We start from the raw sequence: 22,048 nt of genomic DNA on the forward strand, positions 1-22,048 counted from the left end.
TAATGTTCATTATGTGAAGAAAGAATTTATATGGAAATATAACGAATAAGGGAAGAAGAAGAACAAGAAGAAGAAGAAGAAGAAGAATAGAAGAAGAAGAAGAAGAAGAAGAAGAAGGAGGAGGAGGAGGAGACGAAGAATAAGAAGAAGAAGAAGAAGAAGAAGGAGAAAAGAAGAAGAATGAGGAGAAGGAGAAAAAGGAGGAGGAGAAGGAGAAAAAGAAGAAGAAGAAGAAGAAAAACAAGAAGAAGAAGAGGGGGATTTAGGAAGAAGAAGAAGAAGAAGGAGAAGAAGAAGGAGAGGGATAATAATAATAATAATAATAAGAAGAAGAAGAAGAAGAAGAAGAAGAAGAAGAAGAAGAAGAAGAAGAAGAAGAAGAAGAAGAAGAAGAAGAAGAAGAAGAAGAACAAAAACTTCAACAACAATAACAAAAACATTATCTCGGTGGAATTGTGGATAAATAACCACACGGCACCACAGAATCAACAGAACAATGTGAAATAAAATAGTAGCTAAAACTTATATTAATAGTGCAGATACAGACATACATATGAACATACACATATATTTTCAGGAATAACATTTTTATGCAGACAATTATCAACTGACAGTCATTGACATGTTCAGACTCAATCAAATAAATATAACACGAATATGAGAACTGAATATGATTTACAGTAATAGAGAGTGAGAAAACATGGAAATAAGGGGATATTAAATTTAAAGACATAGTATATTCCTCATGTATAAACGACAACATTGAAAGAACTTACAATTCCTCTAAGCTGTGAAGGCCTTGAAACATCTCCTTTTCAATCCTTGAAATTTTATTGTTGCCAAGGTTTCTGAAGCAGGAAACAATATTGGTTAGATTGACATAGTGTGAATTGCGATAACATATTCAATATTGTTCTTTATGAAAAGGGAAAAAATATAGGAAAATAACACAAGAAGAAGAGGAACAGGAAAGAGATTGAGAAGAAGAAGAAGCCAAAGAAGAAGGGGAGGTGGGGAAGGGGAAACGGAGAAGACAAGGAGGAAGTGGAGGGGGAGAAGAAGTAGAAGAAGGAGGAGTTGGAGGAGGAGGAACGAAGGAGAGGAAAATGGCTGAGGACGGAGTAGGACAAGGAGATGAAGGAGGGGTGGGGGAAATAGGAGGAGGAGCAGAGGGTAGAGTAGAAGAAAAAGATGTAAATTATTAAAAAGAGGAGGAGGGTGAGGAGACGAAGAAGAATAGGCAAAAGAGAAGAAAAAGAAGAAGAAGAGGAAAAAGAAGAAGAAGAAGAAAGCGATGAAGAAGGAGGAGGAAGAGGAGAAGGAGGGAGAGAATTACAAAAAAGAAGATGAGAAAAAAAAGAAGAAGGAGGAGAAGGAGGAGAAGTAGAAGAAAGTAGAAGTAGGAGTGGAAGAAAAAGAGGAAGAAGAAAGAGGATAAGGAGGGGGAGGGGAAAGTAAGAATTACAAGAAGGAGGAGGAGGAGGAGAAGAAGAAGAAGAAGAAGAAGAAGAAGAAGCAGAAGAAGAAAAAGGAGGAGGAGTAGAGGTAGAAGAAGAGGAAGAAGAACAGGAAGCTGTAGAAGAAAGAGAAGACGGAAGAAGAGGCAAGAGGTGGAGGAGGAGGATGAAGGGGAAGAAGAAGTTAGAGAAAAGAAAAAAAGAAGAAGAAGGAGGAGGAGAATAACAAAATGAAACTATGAAGAAGAAAGAGCCGAAAGAGGAGAAGTAGATGAAGAAATAGAAAGTAGAATAAGAAGAAGTAGAAGAAAAAGAAAAATAAGGAGGAAGATGAGGAGGAGAAGTACAAGAAGAAGAAGAAGAAGAAGAAGAAGAAGAAGAAGAAGGAGAAGAAGAAGAAGAAGGAGAAGAAGAAGGAGGAGGAGGAGGAGGAGGAGGAGGAGGAGAAGAAGTAGAAGTAGAAGTAGAAAGAAAGAAAAAGAAGAAGAAAAGAAGACGAAGAAGAAGAAGAAGGAAAAGGAGGAGGATGAAGGGGAAGAAGAAGAGAAAGGAGGAGGATGAGAAGAATATGAAGAAGTAGAAAGTGTAGAAGAGGTAGAAGACGAAGAAAAAAAGAAGTGGTAGAAAGAGAAGAAGAAAAGGAAAATGATGGAGGAAGACGGGGAACAGAAGTAGAAGAAGAAGACGAAGAAGGAGAAGAAGAAGGAGAATAAGAATAAGAATTAGAAGAAGAAGAAGAAAAAGGAGCAAGAGAGGAGAGGGGTGGAGATGGACGAGAATTACAAGAAGAAAAAGGAGGGGTGGGGTGGTGAGAGGAGGAAGTGAATTACAAGAAGTAAATGTAGATGAAGAAGAAGAGAATAAAATTAGAAGAAGAAAAGAAAGAGGAGGAGGTGGAGGAGGAGAAGAAGAAGAATAGTTTAAAAGAAGGAGAAGAAGAAGAAATTGAAGAAGAGAAGAAAAAGAAGGAGGAGGATGATGAGCAGGAGGTGAGGCGGAGGAAGGAGAAGACGAAGAAGAAGAAGAAGAAGAAGAAGAAGAAGAAGAATAGTTTAAAAGAAGAAGGAGAAGAAGAAGAAAATGAAGAAGAAGAGAAGAAAGTAAGGATAGGAGGAGGCATGAGGTTGGCTAAGGAATAAGAAGAAGGAAGACTAAGACTAAGAATATAAGAAGAAGACGACGACGACGAAGAATAAGAATAATAAGAAGAAGAGTATAAGGAAGAATAAAGAATAGAAAAGAAGAAAAGAAGAAAAAGACGAAGACGAAGAAGAAGAAAGGAAGAAGAAGAAGGGGAGTAGAAGAAAAGAAGAAGAAGAAGAAGAAAGAAGTTATATTGAAAATCATGGTGTTGAAGACGAAACTGAAATTGTTCTTAAAATATCAGGAAATAATTCAAGGATAGATCGATAAATTTTGGGCGAGAAGACATGGCTGAAAAATCATGGAATATACGGAATCAGAAATCAACATATTCAAATGCACTCATACGCATTCTTATATTCATAGTATCAACGACGGAATGCGGTATGCACACTCACATCACACATATTCCCACTCACCCTTGTGGAAATATGGTGAGAGAGATTATTTCATATCGCTTCATTGTCAGAAGAATATTAGAAAACACACGCTTACAAGAAATATATCAGCAGTTTAATTGTATCAGGCCAAATATTCCAGCTTACATGTACAGTAAGTATTTCAGGTTTACAGATAGAATGTATGTGACTATATTATTCGAATATATATTTTTCGCTTCCAATTTAGTTGCTCTATTACATAAATAACGTGAAGTGAATGACAAAATTCGAAGTTGAATGATAATATCGAAACATGAAGGAGAATATTGAAATAGGAAATGGAGGAGGATGTAAAATATAAAATAAAGGAATAATATATTCACATTTCACACAGAACTACACTTATATATGAACATACACAAATACTTCAGCTAAAAATATTTGATGCAAACATGTAAACTCACAAACGTTACCATTTCTAATACAAATTCATATCAAAATCATTGAAATTGGGGAACAAAATGAGTTATTTAGATGCGAATTGAAACGAAGCAAGTACAAGAAAGGAACATTATATTTTTCCTATTATTTCACATTTTCTCTCAAATTCTCTCTCTTTCTTTCACATTGTCTCGCTCTCTCATATTCTTCTTTGTATATTCCTAAATCGTGTTGATTCTACAAATTCGAATTGATTTTGTTTGGTGGAGTCTGAAATTTTATACATTTGTGAGCTTATATATCAGCATCAATTATTACATTCGGAAAATAATATCAAGAAACTGAAGAACTTACAATTCTGTTAAATTGCAAAGCCCCGTGAATACACCTTCTTTGATGGTTGCAATGTTGTTGGAACCAATATTTCTATAGCAGTAAAGAAAGAGTAAAATAGATTATATGGAAAATATTTGTGATACGACATCAAACACTGTGACTTCAGAATGAAAGGAAGAAAAAGAAGAAATATAACGAAGAAGAAAAAGAAGAAGAAGGAGAAGAAGAAGAAAAGAAGAAGAAGAAAAGAGAAGGTAGATGAAGAGAAGAAGAAGAATAAAAAGAAGAATAAGGAGGAGGAAGAGGAGAAGAAGAAGAAGAAGAAGAAGTAGAAGAAAACGTAGAAGAAGAAAGGAGAAGATAAAGGAGTAGAAGACCTAGAAGAAGAAAAAGAAGAAGAGGAGGCGGAGGAGGCGGAGGAGGCGGAGGAGGCGGAGGAGGCGGAGGAGGAGGAGAGGTGGGGATGTTAGGAGGAGGACAAAGGAATGGATGACTGAGGAGGGGCAGCTGGGGATAGCAGCAGAAGGAGCAGGAAGAGCAGGAGGATGAGAATAAGAGGAAGAATTGGCAGAGAATGGAAAAGAGGGAGACCATTGAAGAAGCAGAAAGTACAGAGAAGAAAAAGAAGAAGAAGAAAAGAAGGCAAAGAAGAAGACAAAGAAGAAGTAGAACAGGAAGAAAAGTAACAAGAAGAAGAAGAAGATGAAGTAGAAGAAGAATAAGAGGAAGAAGAAGAAGAAGAAGACGACGAAGAAGAAGAGGAACATGCAGGAGATGAAGAAGGAAAGAAGAAGACGAAGAAGATGAAGAAGAAAAATAGAAGAAGAGAAAGAAGAAATTAAAGAAAAAGGAGGATGAGTAGGACGAAGAGGGGAGGTTGAGGAGAAGAATTGCAATAAGAAGAAGAAGAAGAAAAAGGAGAAGGAGGTGGAGGAGGAGGGGGAATAGGAGAATTACAAGAAGAAGAACAAAACAACAACAATAACAAAAAAATTATCTCGGTGGAAGTGTGGATAAATAACCACACGGCACCACAGAATCAACAGAACAATGTGAAATAAAATAGTAGCTAAAACTTATATTAATAGTGCAGATACATACATACATATGAACATACACATATATATTTTCAGGAATAACATTTTTATGCAGACAATTATCAACTGACAGTCATTGACATGTTCAGACTCAATCAAATAAATATAAGACGAATATGAGAACTGAATATGATTTACAGTAATAGAGAGTGAGAAAACATGGAAATAAGGGGATATTAAATTTAAAGACATAGTATATTCCTCATGTATAAACGACAACATTGAATGAACTTACAATATCTCTAAGTTGTGAAGGCCTTGAAACATCTCTTTTTCAATCCTTGAAATTTTATTGAAGGAAAGAGATCTGAAGCAGGAAACAATATTGGTTAGATTGACATAGTGTGAGTTGCGATAACATATTCAATATTGTTCTTTATGAAGAGGGACAAAATTATAGGAAAATAATACAAGAAGAAGGGGAACAGGAAAGAGATTGAGGAGAAGAAGAAGACAAAGACGAAGGGGAGGAGCGGAAGGGGAAACGGAGAAGACGAGGAGGAAAAGGAGGGGGGGAGAAGAAATAGAAGTAGGAGTTCGAGGAGGAGGTGGGGAGGAGAAGAAAAAGCTTGAGGTCGGAAGAGGACAAGGAGATGCAGGAGGGGTGGGGGAAATAGGAGGAGGAGCAGAGGGTAGAGTAGAAGAAAAAGATGTAAATTATTAAAAAGAGGAGGAGGAGGATGAGGAGACGAAGAAGAATAGGTAAAAGAAAAAGAAGAAGAAGAGGAAAAAGAAAAAGAAGTAGAAGAAGGCGATGAAGAAGGAAGAGGAAGAGGAGAAGGAGGGAGAGAATTACAAAAAAGAAGATGAGGATAAAAAGAACGAGAAGGAGAAGGAGGAGAAGTAGAAGAAAGTAGAAGTGGGTTAGGAAGAAAAACAAGAAGAAGAAGGAGAAGTAGAAGAAGAATAAATGAAGTAGAAGAAAGAGAAGTTGAAGAAAAAGAAAAATAAATAGGAAGATGAGGAGGAGAAGTAGAAGAAGAACAACAACAACAATAACAAAAAATTTATCCTGGTGGAAGTGTGGATAAATAACCACACGGCACCACAGAATCAAGAGAACAATGTGTAAGAAAATAGTAGCTAAAACTTGTATTAATAGTGCAGATACATACATACATATGAACATACACATATATATTTTCAGGAATAACATTTTGATGCAGACAATTATCAACTGACAGTCATTGACATGTTCAGACTCAATCAAATAAATATAAGACGAATATGAGAACTGAATATGATTTACAGTAATAGAGAGTGAGAAAACATGGAAATAAGGGGATATTAAATTTAAAGACATAGTATATTCCTCATGTATAAACGACAACATTGAAAGAACAATTTCTCTAAGTTGTGAAGGCCTTGAAACATCTCTTTTTCAATCCTTGAAATCTTATTGTTGCGAAGACCTCTGAAGCAGGAAACAATATTGGTTAGACTGACATAGTGTGAATTGCGATAACATATTCAATATTGTTCTTTATGAAAAAGAACAAAATTATAGGAAAATAATATGAGAGGAAGAGGAACAGGAAAGAGATTGAGGAGAAGAAGAAGCCAAAGAAGAAGGGGAGGAGGGGAAGGGGAAACGGGGAAGACAAGGAGGAAGTGGAGGGGGAAAAGAAGTAGAAGAAGGAGGAGTTGGAGGAGAAGGAACGAAGGGGAGGAAAAAGGCTGAGGACGGAGTAGAACAAGGAGATGCAGGAGGGGTGAGGGAAATAGGAGGAGGAGCAGAGGGTAGAGTAGAAGAAAAATATGTAAATTATTAAAAAGAGGAGGAGGGTGAGGAGACGAAGAAGAATAGGTAAAAGAGAAGAAAAAGGAAAAGAAGAGGAAAAAGAAGAAGCAGAAGAAGGCGATGAAGAAGGAGGAGGAAGAGGAGAAGGAGGGGGAGAATTACAAAAAAGAAGATGAGAAGAAGAAGAAAGAGGATGAGAAGGAGAAGTAGAAGAAAGTAGAAGAAAGAGGATAAGGAGGGGGAGGGGAAAGGAAGAATTACAAGATGAGGAGAAGAAGAAGAAGAAGCAGAAGAAGAAAAGGAGGAGTAGAGGTAGAAGAAGAAGAAGAAGAACAGGAAGCAGTAGAAGAAAGAGAAGAAGAAGGAAGAGGGGGCAAGAGGTGGAGGAGGAGGATGAAGGGGAAGAAGAAGTTAGAGAAAAAGAAAAAAAGAAGAAGGAGGAGGAGAATAACAAAATGAAAATATGAAGAAGAAAGAGCCGAAAGAGGAGAAGTAGACGAAGAAATAGAAAGTAGAATAAGAAGTAGAAGAAAATGAAATAGAAGAAAGAGAAGTTGAAGAAAAAGAAAAATAAGGAGGAAGATGAGGAGAAGTACAAGAAGAAGAAGAAGAAGAAGAAGAAGGAGGAGGAGGAGGAAGAGACGTAGAAGCAGAAGTAGAAAAAGAAGAAAAAGAAGAAGAAAAAAGAAGACGAATAAGAAGAAGGAAGAGGAGGAGGATGAAGGCGAAGAAGAAGAGAAAGGAGGAGGAGGAGAAGAATATGAAGAAGTATAAAGTGTAGAAGAAGTAGAAGACGAAAAAAAAAGAAGTGGTAGAAAGAGAAGAAGAAAAGGAAAAAGATGGAGGAAGACGGGGAACAGAAGTAGAAGAAGAAGACGAAGAAGGAGAAGAACAAGGAGAATAAGAATAAGAATTAGAAGAAGAAGAAGAAAAAGGAGCAAGAGAGGAGAGGGGTGGAGGTGGACGAGAATTACAAGAAGAAAAAGGAGGGGTGGGGTGGTGAGAGGAGGAAGTGAATTACAAGAAGTAAATGTAGATGAAGAAGAAGAGAATAAAATTAGAAGAAGAAAAGAAAGAGGAGGAGGTGGAGGAGGAGAAGAAGAAGAATAGTTTAAAAGAAGGAGAAGAAGAAGAAATTGAAGAAGAGAAGAAAAAGAAGGAGGAGGATGATGAGCAGGAGGTGAGGCGGAGGAAGGAGAAGAAGACGAAGAAGAAGAAGAAGAAGAAAGAAGAAGAAGAAGAAGACGACGACGACGAAGAAGAAGTAAAAGAAGAAGGAAGATAAAAGAAAAGAAGAAAAGAAGAAGAAGAAGAAGAAGAAAGAAGAAGAAGAAGAAGAAGAAGATACATTAAAAATCATTGTCTTCAAGACGACCCTTAAAATGTTTTCATAATATCATGAAATAATTCAAGGATAGAATGAAAAATTTTGGGCGAGAAGACATGGCTGAAAAATCATGGAATATACGGAATCAGAAATCAACATATTCAAATGCACTCATACGCATTCTTATATTCACAGTATCAACGACGGAATGCGCTCTGCACACTCACATCACACATATTCCCACTCACCCTTGCGGAAATATGGTGAGAGAGATTATTTATTTAATATCGCTTCATTGTCACAAGAATATTAGAAAACACACGCTTACAAGAAATATATCAGCAGTTTAATTGTATCAAGCCAAGTATTCCAGCTTATAAGTACAGTAAGTATTTCAGGTTTACAGATAGATGTATGTGACTATATTATTCGAATATATATTTTCCGCTTCCAATTCAGTTGCTCTATTACATAAATAACGTGAAGTGAATGACAAAATTCGAAGTTGAATGATAATATCGAAACACGAAGGAGAATATTGAAATAAGAAATGGAGGAGGATGTAAAATATAAAATAAAGGAATAATATAGTCACATTTCACACAGAACTACACTTATATATGAACATACACATATACTTCAGCTAAAAATGTAACCTCACAAACGTTACCATTTCTAATACAAATTCATATCAAAACCTTTGAAATTTGGGGAACAAAAAAGAGTTAATGAGATGCGAATTGAAACAAAGCAACTACAAGAAAGGAACATTATATTTTTCCTATTATTTCACTTTCTCTCTCAAATTCTCTCTCTTTCTTTCACATTGTCTCGCTCTCTCATATTCTCTTTGTATCTTCCTAAATCGTGTTCATTCTTCAAATTCGAATTGATTTTGTTTGGTGCAGTCTGAAATATTATATATTTGTGAGCTTATATATCAGCATCATTACTTTCGGAAAATAATATCAAGAAATTGAACAAACTTACAATGTCTTTAAATTCGAAAGGCCCGTGAATAAACCTTCTTTGATGGTTGAAATGTTGTTCCATCTCAGATCTCTATAGCAGTAAAGAAAGAGTAAAATAGATTATATGGAAAATATATGTGATACGACACCAAACACTGTGATTTCAGAATGAAAGGAAGAAAAAGAAGAAAGATAACGAAGAAAAAGAAGAAGTAGACGGAGGAGGAGGAGAAGAAGTAGAAGAAGAAGATGAGTAGAAGAAGAAAGTAGAAGAAGGAGAATTGGGCAGGAGGTGGAGGGGGCGGAAGAGAAGGTGTAGTGGGGAGGTTAGGAGGAGGACCAAGGAATGGATGACTGAGGAGCGGCAGCTGGGGGTAGAAGCAGAAGGAGCAGGAAGAGCATGAGAATGAGAATAAGAGGAAGAATTGGCAGAGAATGGAAAAGAGGGAGACAAGTGACGGAGCAGAAAGTACAGAGAAGAAAAAGAAGAAGAAAAAAAGAAGAAGAAGAAGAAGAAGAAGAAGAAGAAGAAAAATAGAAGAAGAATACAAATAAGTAGAAAAATAAGAAGAAAAAAGAAGGCAAAGAAGAAGACAAAAAAGAAGTAGAACACGAAGAAAAGTAACAAGAAGAAGAAGTAGATGAAGTAGAAGAAGAAGAAGACGACGAAGAAGAAGAGGAACATGTAGGAGATGAAGAGGGAAAGAAGAAGACGAAGAAGATGAAAAAAAAGAAAAATAGAAGAAGAGAAAGAAGAAATTGAAGAAAGAGTAGGATGAGTAGGACGAAGAGGGGAGGTTGAGGAGGAGAATTGCAATAAGAAGAAGAAAAAGGAGGAGAAGGAGGTGGAGCAGGAGGGAGAATAGGAGAATTACAAGAAGAAGAACAAAACAACAACAACAACAATAAAAAAAATTTATTTCGGTGGAAGTGTGGATAAATAACCACACGGCACCACAGAATCAAGAGAACAATGTGTAAGAAAATAGTAGCTAAAACTTATATTAATAGTGCAGATACATACATACATATGAACATACACATATATATTTGCAGGAATTACATTTTTATGCAGACAATTATCAACTGACAGTCATTGACATGTTCAGACTCAATCAAATAAATATAAGACGAATATGAGAACTGAATATGATTTACAGTAATAGAGAGTGAGAAAACATGGAAATAAGGGGATATTAAATTTAAAGACATAGTATATTCCTCATGTATAAACGACAACATTGAATGAACTTACAATTTCTCTAAGTTGTGAAGGCCTTGAAACATCTCCTTTTCAATCCTTGAAATTTTATTGCTGTCAAGAGATCTGAAGCAGGAAACAATATTGCTTAGATTGACATAGTGTGAATTGCGATAACATATTCAATATTGTTCTTTATGAAAAGGGACAAAATTATAGGAAAATAATACAAGAGGAACAGGAAAGAGATTGAGGAGAAGAAGAAGACGAAGAAGGGGATGAGGGGAAGCGGAAAAGAAGAAGACTAGGAGGAAAAGGAGGGGGAGTAGAAGTAGAAGAAGGAAGAGTTGGAGGAGGAGGAGGGGAGAAGAAGAAGAAGGAGGAGGACTGAAGAGGACAAGGAGATGAAGGAGAGAAAGGAACATAGGAGGAGGATGGGCAGAGGAAAAGAAGACAAAGAAGAAGAGGAGGAGGGGAAGGGGAAAATAAGAAGACAAGGAGGAAGAGGAGTTGGGAGAAGAAGTAGAAGGAGGAGGAGGAGAAGGATGAGTAGGAGGAGTAGGCGGAGATGAGGAGAAGTAGGTTGAGGACGGGGGAGGACAATGAGATGCAGGAGGGGGAATAGGAGGAGGAGGAGGAATGGGAGGAGTAGAAGAAGAAGATGTAGAAGATTAAAAAGAGGAGGAAGAAAAAGAAGATATAGAAGAATGAAGGGGATGGAGAGGAGAAGAATAATAAGAAGAAGAAGCAGGAAAAAGAAGAGGAAGAAGAAGTAGAAGAAGAAGAAGAAGAAGAAGAAAAAGAAGAAGGAGAAGGAAATGGAGGAAAAGAGATGGATGACGAGGAAGGGGAAGGAGAAGAAGGAGAAGAAGAAGAAGAACAACAACAACAACAAGAATAAGAAGAAGAAGTAGGAGGAAGAGGAGGAGAATAACAAAATGAAGAAGATAAGAAGAAGAAGAAGAAGAAGAAGAAGAAGGAGGAGGAGGAGGAAAAGTAGAAGAAGAAAAGAACAAAAAGAAGAAGAAGGAGAAGAAGAAGACGACGACGACGAAGAAGAAGTAGAAGAAGAAGAAGGAGAAGAAGAAGAAGAAGAAGTAAAAGAAGAAGAAGAAGAAGAAGAAGAAGAAGAAGAAGATACGTTGAAAATCATGGTGTTCAAGACGAAACTGAAAATGTTGTCATAATATCAGGAAATAATTCAAGGATAGAGCGGTAAATTTTGGGCGAGAAGACATGGCTGAAAAATCAGGGAATATACGGAATCAGAAATCAACATATTCAAACGCACTCATTCGCATTCTTATAGTCATAGTATCAACGACGGAATGCGCTATGCACACTTACATCACTCATAATCCCACTCACACTTGTGGAAATATGGTGAGAGAGATTATTTATTTCATATCGCTTCATTGTCAGAAGAATATTAGAAAACACACGCTTACAAGAAATATATCAGCAGTTTAATTGTATCAGGCCAAATATTCCAGCTTACAAGTACAGAAAGTATTTCAGGTTTACAGATAGAATGTATGTGACTATATTATTCGAATATATATTTTCCGCTTCCACTTCAGTTACATAAATAACGTGAAGTGAATGACAAAATTCGAAGTTGAATGATAATATCGAAACACGAAGGAGAATATTGAAATAAGAAATGGAGGAGGATGTAAAATATAAAATAAAGGAATAATATAGTCACATTTCACACAGAACTACACTTATATATGAACATACACATATACTTCAGCTAAAAGTATTTGATGCAAACATGTAAACTCACAAACGTTACCATTTCTAATACAAATTCATATCAAAACCTTTGAAATTTGGGGAACAAAAATGAGTTATTGAGATGCAAATTGAAACAAAGCAACTACAATAAAGGAACATTGTATTTTTCCTATTATTTCACTTTCTCTCTCAAATTCTCTCTCTTTCTTTCACATTGTCTCGCTCTCTCATATTCTTTTTGTATCTTCCTAAATCGTATTCATTCTACAAATTCGAATTGATTTTGTTTGGTGCAGTCTGAAAGTTTATACATTTGTGAGCTTATATGTCAGCATCAATTATAACTTTCGGAAAATAGTATCAAGAAATTAAACGAACTTACAATTCTTTTAAATTTGAAAGCCCCGTGAATGTACCTTCTTTGATGGTTGAAATGTTGTTCTCGTACAGATCTCTATAGCAGTAAAGAAAGAGTAAAATAGATTATATGGAAAATATTTGTGATTCGATATCAAACACTGTGACTTCAGAATGAAAGGAAGAAAAAGAAGAAAGATAACGAAGAAGAAGAAGAAGAAGAAGAAGATTAAGACAGGAAAAGAAGAAGAAGAAGAAAGGAAAAGAAGAAGAAAAAGAAAGAAAAAGGAGAAGAAGAAGCAGTAGTAGAAGAAAAAGAAAAGTAGAAGAAGGGGAATTAGGGACGAGGTGGAGGATGTGGGGGTGGAGCAGAGGTGGGGAGGTTAGGAGGAGGACAAAGGAAGGGATGCCTGTTCAGGGGGCCGCTGAGGGTAGCAGCTGAAGGAGCAGGAAGAGCTGGAGACTGAGAATAAGAGGGAGAATTGGCAGAGAATGGAAAAGAGGGAGACCAGTGACGGAGCATAAAGTACAGAGAAGAAAAAGAAGAAGAAGACAAAGAAGAAGAAGAAGAACAAAATTAGAAGAGGAAGAAGGAGGAGGAGAAGAAGTAGAAGAAGAAGCAGAAGAAGAAGAAAACAAAGAAAATTAAGAAGAAGAAGAAAAAAGAAGGCAAAGAAGAAGTAGAACACGAAGAAAAGTAACAAGAAGAAGAATAAGTAGAAGAAGAAGAAGAGGAAGAAGAAGAAGACAAAGAAAAGGAAGAAGAAGAAGAAGAGGAAGAAGAAGAAGACGACGAAGAAAAGGAACATGAAGGAGATGGAGAAGGAAAGAAGAAGACGAAGAAGATGAAGAAGAAGAAAAATAGAAGAAGAGGAAAAAGAAATTGAAGAAAAAGGAGGATGAGTAGGACGAAGAGGGCATGTTGAGGAGGAGAATTGCAATAAGAAGAAGAAAATGAGGAGAAGGAGGTGGAGGAGGAGGGGGAATAGGAGAATTACAAGAAGAAGAACAAAACAACAACAACAACAACAAAAATATTATCTCGGTGGAAGTGTGGATAAATAACCACACGGCACCACAGAATCAAGAGAACAATGTGTAAGAAAATAGTAGCTAAAACTTATATTAATAGTGCAGATACAGACATACATATGAACATACACATATATATTTTCAGGAATAACATTTTTATGCAGACAATTATCAACTGACAGTCATTGACATGTTCAGACTCAATCAAATAAATATAAGACGAATATGAGAACTGAATATGATTTACAGTAATAGAGAGTGAGAAAACATGGAAATAAGGGGATATTAAATTTAAAGACATAGTATATTCCTCATGTATAAACGACAACATTGAAAGAACTTACAATCTCTCTAAGTTGTGAAGGCCTTGAAACATTTCTTTTTCAATCCTTGAAATATAATTGTAGGAAAGAGATCTGAAACAGGAAACAATATTGGTTAGATTAACATAGTGTGAATTGCGATAACATATTCAATATTGTTCTTTATGAAAAGGGACAAAATTATAGGAAAATAATACGAGAGGAAGGGGAACAGGAAAGAGATTGAGGAGAAGAAGAAGAAGAAGGAGAGTAGGGGAAGGGGAAAGAAGAAGTCAAGGAGGAAGAGAAGGGGGGAGAAGAAGTAGAAGAAGGAGGAGTTGGAGGAGGAGGAGGGGAGGTGAATAAGGATGAGGACAGGGAAGGATAAGGAGATGCAGGAGGGGGAGGAAAATAGGAGGAGGTGCAGAGGGTAGAGTATAAGAAGATATAGAAGATTAAAAAGTGGAGGAAGAAAAAGAACAAGTAGAAGGAAGAGGAGGGTGAAAAGAAGAAAAAGAAGAAGAAGAAAAAGAAGAAGTAAAACGAGAAGAAGAAGCGGAAAATGAAGAAGAAGTAGAAGCAGGAAAAAAGGAGAAGAAGGAAGAAGAGAAAAATAGGTGGAGGCGGAGGTGGAAGAGGAAGGGGAAGAAGAAGAAGACAGATGAGAAGGAGGAGGAGGAGGAGGAGGAGGAAGGGGAAGTAGAAGAAAAAGAAGGAGGAGAAGGAGGAGGAGGAAGAGTAGTAGAAGAAGAAGAATAAGATGAAGAAGAAGAAGATGACACTTTGAATATCATGGTATTCAAGATGAATCTGGAAATGTTCTCAAGATATCAGGAAATAATTCAAGGATAGATCGAGAAATTTTGGGCGAGAAGACATGGCTGAAAACTCAGGGAATATACGAAATCAGAAATCAACATATTCAAATGCACTCATACGCATTTTTATTTTCATAGTATCAACAACGGAATGCGGTATGCACACTCACATCACACATAATCCCACTCACACTTGTGGAAATATGGTGAGAGAGATTATTTATTTCATATCGCTTCATTGTCACAAGAATATTAGAAAACACACGCTTACAAGAAATATATCAGCAGTTTAATTGTATCAGGCCAAATATTCCAGCTTACAAGTACAGAAAGTATTTCAGGTTTACAGATAGAATGTATGTGACTATATTATTCGAATATATATTTTCCGCTTCCACTTCAGTTACATAAATAACGTGAAGTGAATGACAAAATTCGAAGTTGAATGATAATATCGAAACACGAAGGAGAATATTGAAATAAGAAATGGAGGAGGATGTAAAATATAAAATAAAGGAATAATATAGTCACATTTCACACAGAACTACACTTATATATGAACATACACATATACTTCAGCTAAATGTATTTGATGCAAACATGTAAACTCACAAACGTTACCATTTCTAATACAAATTCATATCAAAATCATTGGAATTTGGGGGAAAAATGAGTTATTGAGATGCGAATTGAAACAAAGCAACTACAATAAAGGAACATTATATTTTTCCTATTATTTCACTTTCTCCCCCAAATTCTCTCTCTTTCTTTCACATTGTCTCGCTTTCTCCTATTCTCTTTGTATCTTCTTAAATCTTGTTCATTCTACAAATTTGAATTGATTTTGTTTAGTTCAGTCTGAAATTTTATACATTTGTGAGCTTATATATCAGCATCAATTAATACTTTCGGATAATAGTATCAAGAAATTAAACGAACTTACACTGTTTTTAAATTGGAAAGCCCCGTGAATACACCTTCTTTGATGGTTGAAATGTTGTTCCCGAAAAGATATCTATAGCAGTAAAGAAAGAGTAAAATAGATTATATGGAAAATATTTGTGATACGACATCAAACACTGTGACATCTGAATGAAAGGAAGAAAAAGAAGAAAGATAACGAAGAAGAAAAGGAAGAAGAAGGAGGAGGAGGAGGCGAAGAGGAAGAAAAGTAGAAGAAGAAGAATTAGTAGAAGAAGAAAGGAGAAGAGGTAGTAGAAGAAAAAGAAGCGAAAGAAGGAATACCTGGAAAAAGGAGGAGGAGGATGATAAAAGGGAAGAAGAAGTAGAAGAAAAAGTAAAAGAAGAAGAAGAAGGGGATGGGAGGAAAAGAATAACAAGAAGAAGAAGATAAATATAAGAAAGACGAGGAGGAGGAGGAGGAGAAGTAGGTGAAGAAGTAGAAATAAGAAGAAGAAGAAGGAGAAGAAGAACAACAACAAGTCGAAATAGAAGGAGGATGAGGAGGGGGAGGGGAAGAAGAAATATTGCAAGAAGAAGGAAGGAAAGAACAGGAAGAAGAAGATGTAGAAGTAGTAGAAGCAAGAAAAAGAAGAAAGATAACGAAGAAGAAAAGGAAGAAGAAGGAGGAGGAGGAGGCGAAGAGGAAGAAAAGTAGAAGAAGAAGAATTAGTAGAAGAAGAAAGGAGAAGAGGTAGTAGAAGAAAAAGAAGCGAAAGAAGGAATACCTGGAAAAAGGAGGAGGAGGATGATAAAAGGGAAGAAGTAGAAGAAAAAGTAAAAGAAGAAGAAGGGGATGGGAGGAAAAGAATAACAAGAAGAAGAAGATAAATATAAGAAAGACGAGGAGGAGGAGGAGGAGAAGTAGATGAAGAAGTAGAAATAAGAAGAAGAAGAAGGAGAAGAAGAACAACAACAAGTCGAAATAGAAGGAGGATGAGGAGGGGGAGGGGAAGAAGAAATATTGCAAGAAGAAGAAGGAAGGAAAGAACAGGAAGAAGAAGATGTAGAAGTAGTAGAAGCAAGAAAAAGAAGAAGATGAAGGAGGTGGAGGAGAAGGAGATAGAGAATAACAAAAACAGAAGTGAAGAAGAAGAAGGAGGAGGAGGAGGAGTAGAAGAAGAAGTAGAAAGAAGAAGAGGAAGAAAAAAAGAAAAAGACAAAGAAGAAGAAGAAGGAAGGGGAGGAAAAAGGAGGAGGAGGAGTGTGAAGGAGGAGAATAAGTAGGAGAACATGAAAAAGAAGAAGAAGATGAAGGAGGAGGAGGTTGAGAATAACAAAAAGAAGAATATAAGAAGAAGAAAGAGGAGTAGGAGGAGAAGTAGATGAAGAAGTAGAAAGTAGTGGTAGAAGAAGACATAGAAGAAGAAGAAAAAAGAAGTAGAAGAATGAGAAGAAGAAATGAAAAAGAAGAAGGAAGGAACAGAAGAAGAAGAATTAGAAGAAGAAGCAGAAGAAGAAGAAAATGAAGCAGGAGAGGAGGGGAGGAGGAGAATAACAAGAAGAAAAAGGAGGAGGCGCGGAGAGGATTGGGTAGAAAAAAAGAAGAGGAAAAAAAGAAGTAGAAGAAGGAAGGGGAAAAAGGAGGAGGAAGAAGATGAAAGGGAAAAAGTAGGGGTAGAAGAAAAAGAAGAAGAAGAAGAACAAGGAGGAGGAGGAGGAGGAGGAGTAGATGAAGAAGTTGAAAGTAGAAGAGGAAGAAGTGGAAGAAGAAGAAAAAAGGAGAAGCGAGAGAAGAAGAAGAAGAAAAAGAAGAAGAAGAAGGAGGAGAAGAAGGTGCAGCAGGAGGAGAGGAACAGAAGGAAGAAGAAGAAAAAGAAGAAGAAGAAGAAGAAGAAGAAGAAGAAAAAAGGAGAAGCGAGAGAAGAAGAAGCAGGAGGAGGAGGAAGAGAAGGAAGAAGAAGAAAAAGAAGAAGAAGAAGAAGGAAAATAAGAAGAAGAAGAAGGAAAAGAAGAAGAAGAAGGCAGAATACGAAATGACAAAAAGATGAAGAAGAAGGCGGAGAAGGAGAATAGAATAAGAAAAAGAACAAAAAGAAGAAGAAGAAGAAGAAGAAGAAGAGGAAGAAGAAAAATATAAAGCGGGAGAAGAAGAAGAAGAAGAAGAACAACAACAACAACAAAAAGAAGAAAAAGAGGAAGAAGAAGAAGAAGAAGTGGAAAAAGAAAAAGATAAAGAGGGAGAAGAAGAAGAACAACAACAAAAAGAAGAAGAAGAAGAAGAAGAAGAAGAAGAAAAGATAAAGAGGGAGAAGAAGAAGAAGAAGAAAAAGAAGAAGAAGAAGAAGAAGAAGAAGAAGAAGAAGAAGATGACAATTTAAAAATGATGGTGTTCATGATGAAACTGAAAATGTTCTCATAATATCAGGAAATAATTCAAGGATAGAGCGATAAATTTTGGGCGAGAAGACATGGCTGAAAAATCAGGGAATATACGGAATCAGAAATCAACATATTCAAATGCACTCATACGCAATCTTATATTCATAGTATCAACGACGGAATGCGGTATGCACACTTACATCACACATATTCCCACTCACCTTTGTGGAAACATGGTGAGAGAGATTATTTATTTCATATCGCTTCATTGTCACAAGAATATTAGAAAACACACGCTTACAAGAAATATATCAGCAGTTTAATTTATCAGGCCAAATATTCCAGCTTACAAGTACAGTAAGTATTTCAGGTTTACAGATAGAATGTATGTGACTATATTATTCGAATATATATTTTCCGCTTCCACTTCAGTTACATAAATAACGTGAAGTGAATGACAAAATTCGAAGTTGAATGATAATATCGAAACACGAAGGAGAATATTGAAATAAGAAATGGAGGAGGATGTAAAATATAAAATAAAGGAATAATATAGTCACATTTCACACAGAACTACACTTATATATGAACATACACATATACTTCAGGTAAAAATATTTGATGCAAACATGTAAACTCACAAACGTTACCATTTCTAATACAAATTCATATCAAAATCATTGAAATTTGGGAACAAAAATGAGTTATTGAGATGCGAATTGAAACAAAGCAACTACAATAAAGGAACATTATATTTTTCCTATTATTTCACTTTCTCTCTTAAATTCTCTCTCTTTTTTCACATTGTCTCGCTCTCTCCTATTCTCTTTGTATCTTCCTAAATCGTATTCATTTTACAAATTTGAATTGATTTTGTTCGGTGTAGTCTGAAATATTATACATTTGTGAGCTTATATATCAGCATCAATTATTACGTTCGGAAAATAATATCAAGAAACTGAACGAACTTACAATTCTTTTAAATGTGAAAGCCCCGTGAATGCTCCTTCTTTGATGGTTGCAATGTTGTTGTTCCACAGTTCTCTATAGCAGTAAAGAAAGAGTAAATTAGATTATATGGAAAATATATGTGATACGACATCAAACACAGTGACATCTGAATGAAAGGAAGAAAAAGAAGAAAGATAACGAAGAAGAAGAAGAAGAAGAAGAAGAAGGGGAAGAAGAAGAAGAAGAAGGAGAAGAACAAGAAGAAGAAGAAGAAGAAGAAGAAGAGGAAGTAAAAGAAGACGAAGACAAAGAAAAGGAAGAAGAAGAAGAAGAAGAGGAAATAGAAGAAGACGACAAAGAAGACGGAACATGAAGGAGATGAAGAAGGAAAGAAGAAGAGGAAGTATAAAAAGAAGAAAAAGAAGAAGAGAAAGAAGAAATTGAAGAAAAAGGAGGATGAGTAGGACGAAGAGGGGAGGTTGAGGAGGAGAATTGCAATAAGAAGAAGAAAATTAGGAGAAGGAGGTGGACGAGGAGGGGGAATAGGAGAATTACAAGAAGAAGAACAAAAACAACAACAACAACAACAAAAATATTATCTCGGTGGAAGTGTGGATAAATAACCACACGGAACCTCAGAATCAACAGAACAATGTGTAAGAAAATAGTAGCTAAAACTTATATTAATAGTGCAGATACAGACATACATATGAACATACACATATATATTTTCAGGAATAACATTTTTATGCAGACAATTATCAACTGACAGTCATTGACATTTCAGACTCAATCAAATAAATATAAGACGAATATGAGAACTGAATATGATTTACAGTAATAGAGAGTGAGAAAACATGGAAATAAGGGGATATTAAATTTAAAGACATAGTATATTCCTCATGTATAAACGACAACATTGAAAGAACTTACAATTTCTCTAAGCTGTGAAGGCCTTGAAACATCTCTTTTTCAATCCTTGAAATTTTATTGTAGCCAAGATCTCTGAAGCAGGAAACAATATTGGTTAGATTAACATAGTGTGAATTGCGATAACATATTCAATATTGTTCTTTATGGAAGGAGACAAAATTATAGGAAAATATACAGAAGAAGAGGAACGAAAGAGATTAAGGAGAAGAAGAAGAAGAAGAAGAAGAAGAAGAAGAAGAAGAAGAAAGAGAGGAGGGGAGGGAAAAGAAGAAGTCAAGGAGGAAGAGAAGGGGGGAGAAGAAGTAGAAGAAGGAGGAGTTGGAGGAGGAGGGGAGGTGAAGAAGGATGAGGACAGGGAAGGAAAGGAGATGCAGGAGGGGGAGGAAGGGAGGAAAATAGGAGGAGGTGCAGAGGATAGAGTATAAGAAGATATAGAAGATTAAAAAGTGGAGGAAGAATAAGATGAAGTAGAAGGGAGAAGAAAGGGGAGGAGGAGAAGAAGAGAAGAGGAAGAAGAGAGGAGAAGAAGAAGAAGGAGAGAAGAGAAAGAAGAAGTAAAAGGAGAAGAAGAGCGGAAGAAAATGAAGAAGAAGAAGAAGCATGAAAAAAGAAGAGAGAAAAAGAAAAAGAAGGAGAAGAAGGAAGAAGAGGAAAATAGGTGGAGGCGGAGGAGTAGGAGGAAGCGGAAGGAGAAGAAGAGGACAAAGGAGAAGGAGGAGGAAGAGAAGTAGGAGAAGAAGAAGAAGAAGAAGAAGAAGAAGAAGAAGAAGAAGAAGAAGAAGAAGAAGAAAAGAAGAAGAAAAGAAGATGACACTTTGAATATCATGGTGTTGAAGACGAAACTGAAATTGTTCTTAAAATATCAGGAAATAATTCAAGGATAGATCGATAAATTTTGGGCGAGAAGACATGGCTGAAAAATCAGGGAATATACGGAATCAGAAATCAACATATTCAAATGCACTCATACGCATTCTGATATTCATAGTATCAACGACGGAATGCGGTATGAACACTCACATCACACATATTCCCAATCACACTTGTGGAAATATGGTGAGAGAGATTATTTATTTCATATCGCTTCATTGTCACAAAAATATTAGAAAACACACGCTTACAAGAAATATATCAGCAGTTTAATTGTATCAGGCCAAATATTCCAGCTTACATGTACAGTAAGTATTTCAGGTTTACAGATAGAATGTATGTGACTATATTATTCGAATATATATTTCCCGCTTCCAATTCAGTTGCTCTATTACATAAATAACATGAAGTGAATGATAAAATTCGAAGTTGAATGATAATATCGAAACACGAAGGAGAATATTGAAATAAGAAATGGAGGAGGATGCAAAATATAAATAAAGGAATAATATAGTCACATTTCACACAGAACTACACTTATATATGAACATACACATATACTTCAGGTAAAAATATTTGATGCAAACATGTAAACTCACAAACGTTACCATTTCTAATACAAATTCATATCAAAATCATTGAAATTTGGGTAACAAAACTGAGTTATTGAGATGCGAATTGAAACAAAGCAACTACAATAAAGGAACATTATATTTTTCCTATTATTTCACTTTCTCCCCCAAATTCTCTCTCTTTCTTTCACATTGTCTCGCTCTCTCCTATTCTCTTTGTATCTTCCTAAATCTTGTTCATTCTACAAATTTGAATTGATTTTGTTTGGTTCAGTCTGAAATTTTATACATTTGTGGGCTTATATATCAGCATCAATTAATACTTTTGGATAATAGTATCAAGAAATTAAACGAACTTACACTTTTTTTTAAATTGGAAAGCCCCGTGAATACACCTTCTTTGATGGTTGAAATGTTGTTCTCGGAAAGATATCTATAGCAGTAAAGAAAGAGTAAAATAGATTATATGGAAAATATTTGTGATACGACATCAAACACTGTGACTTAAGAATGAAGGAAGAAAGAAAAAGAGAAAGAAGATAACGAAGAAGAAGAAGAAGAAGAAGAGACATGGAAAATGAGGTGTTCAAGATGAAAACCGAAAAAGGATTGAAGAGAGAAGAAGAAGTAGAAGAAGAAGAAGGAGAAGAAGAAGAAGAAGAAGAAGGAGAAGAAGAAGAGAAGAAGAAGAAGAGAAGAGAAAAGAAACAGAAGAAGAAAAAAAATAAAAAGGCGTAAAGATGAAGATTACAAGAAAAGAAGAAAAAAGAAGAATACGAAGAAGAAAAAGAAGAAGAAGAAGAGAGACGAAGAATAATAATAAGAAGAATAAGAAGACCAAGAGGAGAAGAAGAAGAAGAAGAAGAAGAATAGAAGAAGAAGAAAAGAGGAGGAGGAGAGAAGAAGAAGAAGAAGAAGAAGGAAGAAGAAGAAGAAGAAGAAGACGGAGAAGAAGAGAGAGAAGAAGAAGAGAAGACGAAGAAGAAGAAGAAGAACAAGAGGAAGAAGGCAGAAGATGCAGGAGGAGAAGAATATCTTAATGTGGCAGCAGTTTCATGTTTATTTCTTACTTGACTTGCACAACCTCGAGTATCCGC

General features: G+C 35.8%; 1 protein-coding gene across 13 annotated transcripts in view; it reads right to left on the bottom strand.

Annotated features, from left to right (window-relative positions):
- Nucleotides 1-22,048, bottom strand: part of LOC115230610 (slit homolog 2 protein-like) — a 44,747-nt gene that overhangs the window by 19,258 nt on the left and 3,441 nt on the right. The window contains exons 2-9 of one of the 13 annotated variants that reach the window (XM_036499719.1): nucleotides 19,510-19,581; nucleotides 18,598-18,669; nucleotides 13,568-13,639; nucleotides 12,217-12,288; nucleotides 10,149-10,220; nucleotides 8,913-8,984; nucleotides 6,197-6,268; nucleotides 5,090-5,161 (exon numbers count right to left, since the gene is read on the bottom strand). In XM_036499719.1, the coding sequence (XP_036355612.1) occupies nucleotides 5,090-5,161; nucleotides 6,197-6,268; nucleotides 8,913-8,984; nucleotides 10,149-10,220; nucleotides 12,217-12,288; nucleotides 13,568-13,639; nucleotides 18,598-18,669; nucleotides 19,510-19,581 (576 nt within the window). Of the gene's footprint in view, nucleotides 1-5,089; nucleotides 5,162-6,196; nucleotides 6,269-8,912; nucleotides 8,985-10,148; nucleotides 10,221-12,216; nucleotides 12,289-13,567; nucleotides 13,640-15,286; nucleotides 15,359-18,597; nucleotides 18,670-19,509; nucleotides 19,582-21,325; nucleotides 21,385-22,048 lie in introns of all 13 variants that reach the window. The other 12 variants (XM_036499720.1, XM_036499722.1, XM_036499721.1 and 9 more) reach the window with 12 other exon arrangements.

The sequence above is a fragment of the Octopus sinensis genome, unplaced genomic scaffold (assembly GCF_006345805.1).
Source record: "Octopus sinensis unplaced genomic scaffold, ASM634580v1 Contig15886, whole genome shotgun sequence".
NCBI classification, from domain to species: domain Eukaryota; kingdom Metazoa; phylum Mollusca; class Cephalopoda; order Octopoda; family Octopodidae; genus Octopus; species Octopus sinensis.